The sequence below is a fragment of the Lepisosteus platostomus genome, chromosome 7 (genome assembly GCF_059453375.1).
Source record: "Lepisosteus platostomus isolate fLepPlt1 chromosome 7, fLepPlt1.hap1, whole genome shotgun sequence".
Lineage (NCBI taxonomy): Eukaryota > Metazoa > Chordata > Actinopteri > Semionotiformes > Lepisosteidae > Lepisosteus > Lepisosteus platostomus.
In genome coordinates, this window is record NC_142617.1 from 42,640,367 (window position 1) to 42,652,735 (window position 12,369).

The window sequence follows — 12,369 nt, forward strand, 5'->3', positions numbered from 1 at the left end:
TATATCTGGTGTAACGATGGAATTAGCTCTTCAGACTGTAAACGAAAACAAAATTCCCCTAACGGATTCCCCCCCCCAAAAGAGGGAAGCACTTCGTTCTCTTTAAGACAGCGCATCTCTGCGGCCGCTGGCATTTCCACAGCCAGTCGCCCCGCAGGCGTGCGTCACTGCTGCGCTCAGCTGCCGCTCCGATTTAATTTACACTACAGCCAGATCAGCCCGAGGGTTGTCGTCTTCGGAGTCCGAGCCGCAGGAGGGAAGCAGCGAACGGCAATGGCGTCCGTGGCTCTGGGACGGCACCCGGCTCAGCTCCACCTCGACACGGAACAGCAGCGCTTTCTCCAGCAGCTCTCCAGCGGCGAGAGGAAGAAGCTCCTGAGGAAGTCTTCGGGCGAGATGAAGGCGAAGAAGAGCGCGCCGGCGGAGCAGGGACTGGCGGCGGCGGCGGCGGCGGCATCTCCAGCTCCGTTACATCCTCAGGGAAACAGCGCCGCGCCGGAGGACGGCTACAGCAGCAGAGGCGGCGGGGTTGTGTGCCCGGCGCTGCAGCCGTGCAGGGTGGACAATGTCGATATTACCGGGATGAATGACCTCTCGACCTGCTGCAGAAGTGGGGAGGGGAGGGAGCCTTTTTCGCTCCCGGCGAAGCGGAAAAACAGCATCCCCAGGGCGGAGGGGGAGGACGTGAAGCCGCCAGGCAGCCCTGACAGAAGCGATGCCGGGACGAGCAGTTCGGCGGCTTGCTCTCACCATGGAAGCGGCAGGAAGAAGTCCCTGAAAGAAGTCAAGGCTTTCAGGACCAACAGCTCCCCGGCTAACGGGCACGTCGGCTTCCACCGACCTGTCAGCAGGCGGTCGTCGCAGGTCACCCTACACCAGAACATCGACCTCAGCGCCTGGGGCGACGGGACCGGGTTCGGGGGACCCGGCGCCGGCCATAAGATGCCCGTCCTGACCCAGTGCCGGTCCGGGGTGGTGAAGATGCTGCGGCAGGACCCGCCGAGGAAAGAGGCTTGGTCCATCTTCCGCCAGCAGGACCCGAGGGTGAAAGAGGAGAAGGGAGAGGGGCACGTCTTCGCCCCGGGCAAGGTGGCGAGAGACTGGTGCGACGCGTGCAATCGCCAGGTCCGCGCAGAGGCCCTGAAGTGCAAAAGTAAGTGCTCGGACACTCGCACTGGACAGGTCTTTGTGTGCCCAGTGCCCTCCGCCCGGCAGCGGTGCGCGACAGGTACCGGGCGATCCCCGTGCTCCGGCCGTGCAGAAGCCAAGGTGCTAGCCCGTCAGAGTGTGTTGACCGAAATTAAAAAAGAGCAATTCGGAAATAATTCCTAACGATCCTCTAGTGTGCTTTCACGGTATTATAAAAACGGAGAAGAAATAAAAAACTACTGGGGAGGTTTAATAGCGACATTAAGACGCGTGTCTTTACCAGAAGCGATCGTTTCGTTTTTGTTCGGTGTAAAAGTACGTTTTTTTTTGTAGAACGTGCTGTCTTTGTCTGCTGTGTGAAAAAGACAGTCTATCGGGTTTTCTGTATTATAAATGATATACACGACATCGCTGTTTAAAATGAGTTTATTTTCCCTTCAAGCCCCAGAGCTTGAACTGGGCGCTGTTGGTAGTTATCTTCTGGCCGTCAGTAATGTACAATAAAAGGCTCTTCTGTCAGGGAGGTGGGCGATCAGAGTCCTCTCGGTTCTGTAAGGAGCAGTAAGTATTGTTTAATGTCTGTACTGTACGCAGGGACAGGCTATCGCTTTAGGAACGATACGCTAGATTCAGGTGTGAATGGTCCCGGGCAGGTTGCTTACTGCAGTAAACACAGACCGGCGTGTGGTAAAGCCAAGTGAAATCACTGTGGAGGCATGGCAAAACGATATTGACCGGGTTTGAGCCTGGCCCTGGTCACACCACAGGGAAAACTGCCCAAATGGGATAGTCTCCCTGCTGTTTCACCTGTGGAAGCAGAGCCTCGGTCAGATCAGAGGGAGAAGGACCCCATGGTGAGCATTAGGACACCAGCTTGGCTGCTCTGTCCTGGCTCAGTGTGTGAGTGTCACCAGCACTGCTGTCAGGATGAGTCGAGTTTTGCACACATGACGTGATGATAAAGGTCTGACCTGATTTAGAACCAGCTACACCCCCCACAAACACAGACGCAGGCCCCGGTTTATCCGGACAGAACTCCAGTGGGTGCAGGAGATGTTCGGGACACGTGTGAAGATGGAACAGTCTCGGACTGTCTGTGACATGCGGTCTTTGTAGGGACAACAATCCCATCTTTAATTAGTTTTTTAATGAGCTGACAGCGTTCCCCACTCGCCCCTGTGGAAATTAAGCACGGCTGGGGGTCGGTGGGCGCGTTTCTGGCACAATGGTGAGCAGGACCAGGGGTGGCAGCGAAGTGCCGGCTTCTGTCACTAACAAACAACACTTGGAGCGTTGTTGTGAGCCGAGAGACGACTCTTTCCCGTCCCCACGGCGGTTCCCAGGGCTGTTGGCCCTCCCGGAATCCCGCCTGTGGAGGAGAAGGAGGTTTGTGGGTCAGGGGCCGGGCGAGAAGGGGCCCACACGTGCCTGGCGTTGTGTAGGCCACTGCGGAAGTAGAGCAGAAACATTCGCAATCAACCCTTAATCTGTATTTGTGTCCAGAAACCCCTCCAAGACCCCTGTCCTTGTCTCACTGACCTGGTACTGATCTAATGAAGGTCCCCTGTTGGACGAAGCAGTGCACAAATCAGATGAAAAGAAATGCTGTGGTCAACTGCTTCACCTTCTGCATTGCTTGTAGTTTCAGCCAAGTGTTTCGTGGTATAAAATCCCTCATTTCTTTGAAGGGATCTGTGATGTGAGAATAATAGCGCAGTTAATCATCGGGTTTCTCACCCCGTTTTAAACGAATACGAGTCTTTTGATTGAATGGCACTCACAGCATCGGCTCACAGACGCACAGCATTCGGAACTCACTCACTCACTCAGACGCACAGCACTCGGGAAGTAAGACTGGATCAAATCAAAGCCGCCTGCCGCCTGCTGACGGCAGGCTCGGAGCGTGTCCGTGAACTGCATCCTTTCTGTCCGCAACAGGTTGCTGGGGGTGGACCCGGCAGAGGGTGTCAGTGTTAAGAGGAGATCTATAAGCGGATCCCGGGTCTGAGCGTGTTAAACAGGTGGAAGACCCAGGTGCCCAGCGCAGCGGTGTGGTCCTCCACCCCATCGCTTTGTGGTTCCCTCCAGTTCTCGGCACGCTGGCGTCATCCCAATGGCAAGGAAGAGCCAGAATGACTCGTGCGGTGAAAGATCCCCTCATAGCGAAACGGAAAGAGAAAGGCAGGGCTGGCGTCGGGGAGTTTTCCTCTCCTCGTGCTTGTGCTGGTCACGTTCCTCGGGGAGTTGCGCAACCTGCCGCTGTACCCAGCAGCCAGAGTAGTGACCCTGCTTATTACGAGCAGCGCCGAGCGAGGCGCCCACAAGGGCCGGCGCAGCTCACGAGGAGAGGAAAAGAGACTCGGCCTCCGCAGCAGCCTGTGTACACCTGGAAGAGGACACATTCCAGAGCAGTCAAGTTTTAGGGTTTCCAAAACTGATCTCACTTTTAGTTTAGCGTACTAGTCGAAATACAGTCCTGTGATGGATAGATTTCTGGGTTTTCTGTCTGCCCGGTTGTAGGGGCATGGTGGTGTGGCAGTCAGCACTGCTGCTTCACAGTTTAGAGTCCTGGGGCACCCTCTGTGTGGAGTTTGCATGGTTTCCCTGTGTCCACATGGGTTTTCTCCATGTACTCCGGTTTTCTCCCAACCCCTAAAGGCATGCTGGTCAGGTTAATTGGGGTCTGTGTGTAGTCGCTACATTACAGTTTGCTGCAAGGCTTACCAGCAATAAGTGGGTTTTTGATGGTGGATGAAAGTGAGCTAAGTTCATGTACATATTCAATAAAGAGTGAAGACCAGCTCATCACACAAGCCAGATAATGACCAGAAAAACTACCAGGCTGGATTACAGTGACTGGGTTTGTGCAAAGTCTATAATGCTTTATTATCAGAAGACATGAACTTTGTGTTTCTAGTTTCTACAGTAATGAATGCACAGGCAAAAAGCCAGGAATATAAACTGTACAGAGTACATAATAAATTTATGTTTTTATAACCTGCCCATTCCACACACAAAGTTTCTCTAGGGATTAGAAACTTTCATGTCTAGTGTTTGTGATTAGACTTTTTGTCACTGGTTTAATAATCAGTGAATAGGTACGCCTGTATCTGTCTTTGCCATTTCATTTTTCTCCTTGCATCTCTTAAGACGAGAGTCAACTGCAGGATCTTAAATGTCATTACTGTAGTTCTTTCATTCGTCTTTTGGGAGATGTTTCGGGGTCGTCGGTGCCAGCAGTCTGTCAGCTCAGTACAGCGGCTCCGACCGGCGTGGCCTTGCTTCTCTGCTGAGCAGCAGAAAGAGTCAGCAGTGCGAAAGTGTCCGCAGTGGAAAGGTCGTTTATCTCACTCCGAGGAGCTCTCCAGAGATTCCAAGATGGACGTTTTACTGCCGGGGCTCTTTGGAGACGAGCAAACAGCCTTGCGCTGCGGGGGACGGCAGCCCCTGTAGCCGGGCTGAAAAGGGTTTGGACCCCAACCTGCCATTTCTGAGCAGGGCAGCCCAACCCCCTTCTCTCAAGTCCCTTCTGCTTGGGTTCAAGTTTACTGTACAAGACAGCTTCTAAGGAGCCCTCTGTGTTCCTCTCTGCTCAGTCTTCATTAATCCCAGAGATATACAATATTATACAGGCTCAGCTTCCTCGACCAAATTTACCAGAGTCTGGTTTCAGATGAGGACTTATTTCCCCAAGGCCATAGTACTCACCTCCCATTTCTGAGGTGAAAATTCCTAAATAAATTACTATCGTTAATACGTTAGTATACTGTAGCTCAGTGGAAACACATTCCGTTTTGTGTAATAATATGGGAAAATCGATAGAACAGCAGAGACCTGCCAGGGTGAGCCCTTGTTCATCTTACACAGTCTAAGGGAATAAGACACTGGTTTGCCACTGCTCAGCACTCTGAAATGATGTTCCAGGAAATGCTCTCTATGAAGTATAGGTGGTTGGTGTTCTTATTACTGCAACAGAAGTGCTATTGCCATTTTGCTGTGGCTAGACTGATTGGATTCGATGATGTTCTCATCAGTGATGATGCTTGTTTGAAGTAAGCAATAACTTCAAGGCACATGGCATATATTTACATACTGGGCTGCAGTTAGTTCATTTGTTTAATTGTTTTGCATAGCGATTCCAATTTTTAACTGAATCATGCCAATCTGAATTTTCCAGTGGGGAGAATGCATATTAACTCTAGAAGGGAGAGAATACATTTAAACCCCATTTAAAGTCATCCTTGAAGTTGTATTAATGTAGCAGCGAATGTCTGATTTTGTTTGGGTAGCTCTGATGCTGTGTACCGGGTTTAATACTGAAAGTCTGTGTCCTTTCTTCTGCCATTGCAGAAGCCAGTGCTTTGTGGTTTGCATTCATCCACACAGCTGAAATGCATCAAATCTGTATCTAACTTGTAGCCTGCAATTATGCATTGGCAATGAAGGGCTTTGATGTTTGGTGGTTGTGTAGTACAGTAAACACTGCCCCCTGTGACTTGAAAGTGAGCCTCTTTTTCTGGTAAAAAAAAAACAAAACAAATTCTAAAACTATACTTTTGTTTTATGATGTTATATTTCAGGCTGATTACCAGCATTTCAGAATTATTATTTTCCTCTTTTCTTGAGAAGTGAATGATGTGGGGAATCTTGTTCAGTGTAACACAGGCAAGAAAGGGCAGTGATCCCCAGTGCATTTTAACAGCACATGCTCTCCACGATGAGGGAGGCTGGGATGTCTCACTTGAAATGTATGTAGGTGCTCTCTTCATAGCCCTCATTATCTTCCTTACTGTCTCAATCCAGAGCACCTTTTATCTACTGTTATGCAAATGCAATATATATTTAAATAATTACTTAGGATTTGTGCTTTGCCATTTGTCTGTGTGCCATAGACTCATTGTAAGTCATTTGCTCAGTAATATGCCTGCTTTAAAATAGAACTGAGGTTACGTCTGTCACCAGGAATTCTGCTTGTTTTTATGTACAGTGTTACAAAATTCAGTTAACTTATTTTGCTCTGGGATACAGAATTTCTTTTTATATTTTAACATTTTCTGTTCTTACAGATGTGGCATTTGGGGCTAAAAGTCAAGGCAGCAGTGTGTAGGATCTAAAAGTACTTTTTGGAAGAAGTCATTTTACTTACTTCAGATGTTGTCTTCAATGCTGTGTGTTGCTTTCTTGTCTCTTTAAGTAGTAACAGGCCTTTGGGGTCTGACTATAATGTTGAGCTCAAAATGGATGAGTTTCCGTGGTCTCAGTGTCAGCACACAACAGAGATGAAACTTGCATTTAAAAAACTGAACAGCAGAAAACATTTCTCTTCTGCAGTCTGAGATCTGCTTATAATGTACAGTAAATGCAGACAGACAGATGATTATTTCTCTAGTCCAGGTTTTAAATGATAATCCTCAGTATAGAGGATTTATAATGCTGTGAACAACAGAACATTGCTTTCTTCCTGCTGAGCCTTGTGGCAGAGTTAGACTATGTCTCAGTTCAGCATCTTAATTAAAAGTTCCAGATGGTTAACACCACCTAAATCTAAAGAGGCTGGAAACCCAGACAGCTTCTTATTTTATGAATTAACCTTTAGATCAGCGCGGAGGAAGTACAAGGACATGAAAAACAATCATCTCAGCTGCTCTTTCGCAGAGCTGAGGCTACCAGCTTCCTGCTGGTTCAGGACCTGGACAGAGAGGGAGGTGATCGCCGGTGGGATTTGAACAAAAATTACAACACTGCCCTGAGGGACCTCGCATGACAGAGTACGGCTGTCTGTGGAGGAAAAGCAAGCAGGCGTACTTCTCCATATTGCTAACAGGGAATTAGTTCCATTTCTACATTTTCTGCCAGGAGAATATGACAAATCGCATCACAGGTTTTTCAGTAATAGCAAGACCTTCACATTGTTCCTGTCATGCGTCCTGAACCTCTTTCAGCCTGTAAGGTCAATTTTAACTTACGTGACATTTCAAGTCAAAAAAGGCTTGCATTCGACTGACACTGATCTGTGAAAACCCATCCAGGAAATGAAAAAAAAAAAAGAGAACAAGCCTTATGAGAGAGATGCCCAGGGTCTCTCTGCCGGGAGGAAAAAGAGAACGAGCTTCACCGAGACTGGAAAACGTTACAGCTTTTGTTTTCTTTTATTGACAAATATTTTTGCTTTACAAAGCGGCTTTCGTGCAAAACCGAGCTCTGGGCCGTGCAAGGCAGAGGCCCAAGACAGCTGGCAGGCCTGGGTGTGTCCCAGTAGAGCTGGAAGTCCTGAGAAGTTTAAGCTGTTTCATACCTCAGTGACTTTCACTATCTGAAGCTCAGCTCCTACCCTGTGATGGGGCACCCACAATCACTGCGGGGATAGAATTTGAGAAAATGTCCACACAAAGGCAGTAGCTCTTGCCAAATAGATTATCTGGAGACATCCTGACAGTGGAAGTGCCTCCCTGGACACCAGACGGCACCTTCTTCCAAAACTAGAAGTGTCAAGCTCTGTGTCAGGTGCGTTTTCTCCCTGTGCGGAGGACTGTTTCGGTAGGGTAGACTAGAGAGGTCAGTCAGCACAGAAGGACAGTCAATGGGATTACAAACAGGAGAGCCGGAGAGAGAGATTCTCCTGTCCGGGCTGACTGGCTGTCGCGAAGACACGCTGAAGAGGCAGTGTTAAATCAACAGATGTTAGCGCAGTGCAAAATCTTAAAAGAAAAATAAACACATTTTCCTCTTTTCTCCCACGAGGTTCAAGTCAGCCTCAGGGCAATGAAACGCGTGTGACCCAAAGGGAGTGATATTCACTGCGAAAAATATCTGAGATCGGGGAAACCAGTGAACTCTGCCGTGAGGTTTAAAATGATTTTAGAGGGAACAGGTCACGTGTTCACATGTAAGACTGGTCAGCTATTGAAAGGCTACGCAAATAATAAAATCCCAAAAAATACATATAGGCTAAAAGGTGCTGCTGTTGAAAGGGGGGTTTTTATATTTTAATTGTAGCGGTTTAAATCGTTGCTGTTGCTCTTGACGTTCTCTGCAGAGGAGTCGTTTCTGGTGTGTGCATGTGCGGAGGAATGTAGTCAGTACGGGCACGTCTGCAGCTCCTAGCCTCCTCGCCTCAGCCCTCACCCACACTGCAGTCCTCCAGCGGCTCCAGCTCGCCGCCAGCCGCGGCGACTCCAGCTCATTAGCGGAGTGTGGAAGGTGGCCCAGAATCTACCGAAAGAGAAGGATGCGGTGCGGTGTGTCCTGTTCCTCATTAAGTGATGGAGGGGAGAGAGGACGGTTTTCACATCTCCGTCGCTGTGCCTTTAAGGAGTCAATGAAACCGAGCTGCACAGAAGAGCATGTGTGGGCGATGCGATGCATTGGTCTGTTTGAATAAGGTGCCTGAAAAAAACAGGGGAGCCGGGAGAGAGGATGAGCTAGAGAGGGAGAGGTAGAAGGGGGGAGAGAGAGGAAAACAAGCCAGGAGAGAAAAGCACGCAGGGGCTAGCTAGCGAGCTCATGATGGTGGATGCAGAGGAGCTTCTTATGCAAACATACCACACCACAGTGCTACTCTGCTGTGCGGGAGCGTAGCGCTGTGCAGGCATGGCATTCACAGGATGCAGATAGCGGAGGCAAGGCTATTGATCTTCTGTGCTGCAAGGATGACGCCGGAGAGGCAGGCAGAGGTTAGCACCACCGCCTGCTTCGGGAAAGTCTCGAAGAGGATCAGCAAGTTGTTCCGGCGCTTGCCCAAATCCAGGTCCTGGTCGGAGGGCCTGAGGCTCATCAGGAGATCCAGCAGCACCAGCTCTCTGTCTCTCTCAGGTAGGGGCCGGGAGGACACTGGTCTTGCCTTTCTGCTTGTGGATACAGGGGCGAGGGGTGGCTGAGACCTGCGGAGGGGGGCTGGAATAGGTGGGAAGGTGTGTATTCACAGAGCAAGGGGGCATTTCACATTGATCTTGTCACCAGAGGGATTGATTACAGCCAAGAGAGCACTGCAATAGGACTGAGTGCTGTTGATTCAGGTATTCAGAAAGCAGCCTTCTCGCATTCAGCTCCAGCCTCTCTCTGTCTGTCTTTTGTTGATTTCCTTTCAAGCCTGGGGATGAATAGGGGGGTCAGAGGTGGGGGTGCGGGAGTTGTGGGCAGTCCATTGATTTGTAACCCGCTTCTGCTAGAAACAGAAAGAAACGAGTCAGCCTGTAAAATCCTCTCTGAAAAGAGCCCCACAGCTTTGATTAGAGCTGCTGGTTTGCAGTGTATCCATTCTGATTTTTAAAATGTAGACGTGTCACAGTTTCTGCATTTTTAATGCTTGTCTGTCAGTTTACCAGCTGTATGTGCTACATTTATACGCGGACTGAAAGATGTATGATGGCAGTCAGGCTTTGGAGAGTCTTCAGTGTCACATACAGATGTGCTTTAGTATAGCACTGTTACACTGTTAGGTTTTTCCAGCAATTGAGAACTTCCGTTCACCCAGTTCTTTATTTAGTATATGAGAGTTGGATGTGGGTACAGGGTGGCATTGCTCTGAGGTTCTCCAGCCTTAAGTAAAGTAATCTCATAAGTAAAACAGATTTTTAACAGGCTTAGGGATGGCCAGTAATCTGGTCTTCACTTGGCACATTGTTGCTCTCTTAAGATTACCTTCGATACACAGCGACACCACTTATCCTGGTGGATGCTCCTTCCATAGCTCCAGCTAGGACCACGCTGGGGACTCAGGGCTGGGCTCTTGAGATCCCAGTAGGCCTCACCTTGCCAGTGACTGGAAATCACTCAAGGGCTGGACATAGAGACCCACGCTATCTGCCTCAGGAAGGGCAAAGGGCTCCTGGTCTGAGCTCATTTCCCTGACTGACCATGCTACTCCTTTGGGTTTTGGATCTTCTATTTCCTGTCCAGCTCTCCTATCAAGTGTTGCAAGTGCTAAAAATAATTTATAGCAAAAGAAGGACTTGGTAAACAAAAACAGATGAGGCCTTACAGCTCTTGAATCCTGGGTTAGATTCTAGAAGGAGATGTCTGTGTAGAGTTTGCATGCTCTCCCAGTGTCCAAATGGGATCATTCTGGCTGCTCCAGGTTCCTCCCTCTTCCCGGAGTTCTGCTGGTTGGGGTAATGGCTTTCTGTCTTCCAGGACAGGGTGCAGGCTGCCGCAACCTCTGTACTGCAAACTATATACTGTAAAATACTCTGTACTGGAGTGAAAGATGTATATACTCTATGTAAAAAGGCACTGTCCTTTGGATAAATGTCCTCTGTGGTCATTAAAAATCCCAGGGCGTTTTTCAAAAAGAGTAGGGGTGTTACCCCGGCGTCCTGGACAAATTTATCCTTGTCTTTTATCAGTCATGGTCTCCTAATAATCCCCATCTATGAATTGGCTTCATCTCTCTGTTCTCCTCCCCACTGATAGCTGGTGTGTGGTGAATATACTGGCACACTTGGGCTAAAATCGCATCATCCAGGTGGGGCTGCACATTGGTGGAGGGAAGTCCCCATTACCTGTAAAGAGCATTGAGTGGAGTGTCCGGAAAAGCTCTATATAAATGTAAGGAATTATTAATGATCATTATTACCAATAAGTGACCTTCTGAGGGTGGATGGACTGGCATCTGTGGCGAACAGCCGATATCCGTTATGTGCCTATACTATGTGAAGATGGAGAATTATACTGTAGTAAGTTTTAAATTAAAATCTTGATTGGTATGATTACTGGTATATTTTGATTAGCAAAAAATAAGATCACAACATTCCGTCATCGAGATGCAGTTGTCAGATCCCAGCTCAATGCAACTGCACTGTGTTCCTGGACGCTGTGTCTGAATTTCCAGAGAGGAGCTGTGCTTCACAGTCACTTGACAGTTTATTCAAGGTCCATGAATTGAACTTGCAGCCATTAGCACAAGACCTCTAAATTCTCCAGCTCTGGCTTTTCTTTAAAGGCAAAGTGCAGAACTCTTCACACAAGCTTGAGTAAAAGAGAATCTCATGTCTTGTTTGTTTAGTGTTTGTGTTGGTTTTTTTTAAAACATTTTTTGGAGATTCAGAAAGTTTAACTAAAAAAATCTGTTAAACAATCATCTCTTTACCATGTGGGTTTTCAGCTTGAGCCTGTGGGCTCCACATACTGATTTAGGGATTTTTGTGCCTCTGTGTTACAGAAAGTGTTCCACCTGGGAGAAGGGGTACATCGAGGTTGACAGGATTTAGAGAGTTCTAGAAAGCCTATAGGCAGCATGGTTATAATGGCTGTTTCACTACACTGGGGCCCTGGGTTCAATTCTGAACATGGGGCTCTCTCTGCGTGGAGTTTGTGTGCTCTCCCTGTGTTCAAGTGGGTTTTCTCCAGGTGCACTTGTCTCCTCCACACAGTCCAATGACATGCTGGTAAGTTAATTGGTTAATTGGTTTCTGGGTTAATTGGCCCTGGTGTGAGTGTGTGTGCCCTGTAATGAAAAGGCATCCTGTCCAGGGTGTATCTGGCCTTTCGCCCGTTGCTTGCTGGGATAGGCTCCAGCTCCCTCATGACCCTGAATTGGATGAAGTGGTTAGGAAATGGGTGGATACATACATACAGGATTCTGGATCCCACTGACTCTAGCTGGCAAACCCTAGTGCAGTGCTTTCAGTCTGTATTGAATTTTATAGGATATTGAGCTTCATATCTCTTACCATGCTTCATCGTCAGCTGGGAAGTGTCCAATAATGTCAGACAGAAGTTAATGATCTTGTGTTTGATGATGGAAGTTTATCCACAGCTCCAGGGTCACATGTCCTCATCTGATCTCAGCAGTGCAAATGTGACTTGGAATTTTGCTATCAGTAGATTCTTCACTGCGTCATGGCTGAGGTTTCATTCTAAATGAGATGTTTAAAAGTTTCACTCTTTTATTGTGCCTTTTTGGATAATGTTGAGACATTTTCACCTTTCATGAGCTCCTCCTTTCATCCCCTGGAGCTGGAATAGGAAAGCATGAGCAGTATTTGAACTTCCAGCAGTGATAATCACTTCAGCAGAAGATTATGAAATGGTGAAACGGAGACAGACTGAGCTCTTTCAAAGATCATGCCAGGAATAATTCCCCTTCTTCCAGACTGAATGAAAGCAGTGTTGCACAGTCCAGCCAGTTCAAAACCAGGGGCTCCAGCAAAGTCATTTGCACGCATATGGTCCAGCTTGAGTGGAGAAGAGCCTTATTTTGAACAAACCACTTTGGTCGTG

General features: G+C 48.2%; 1 protein-coding gene across 1 annotated transcript in view; it reads left to right on the forward strand.

The window, feature by feature from the left end:
- Positions 1-126: 126 nt before the first annotated feature.
- rassf5 (Ras association domain family member 5) overlaps positions 127-12,369 on the forward strand; it is a 48,135-nt gene continuing 35,892 nt past the window's right edge. Inside the window, exon 1 of the mRNA XM_088640516.1 lies at positions 127-1,153. Within this exon, the coding sequence (XP_088496642.1) occupies positions 274-1,153 (880 nt within the window). The 5' untranslated portion in view covers positions 127-273. The remainder of the gene's footprint in view (positions 1,154-12,369) is intronic.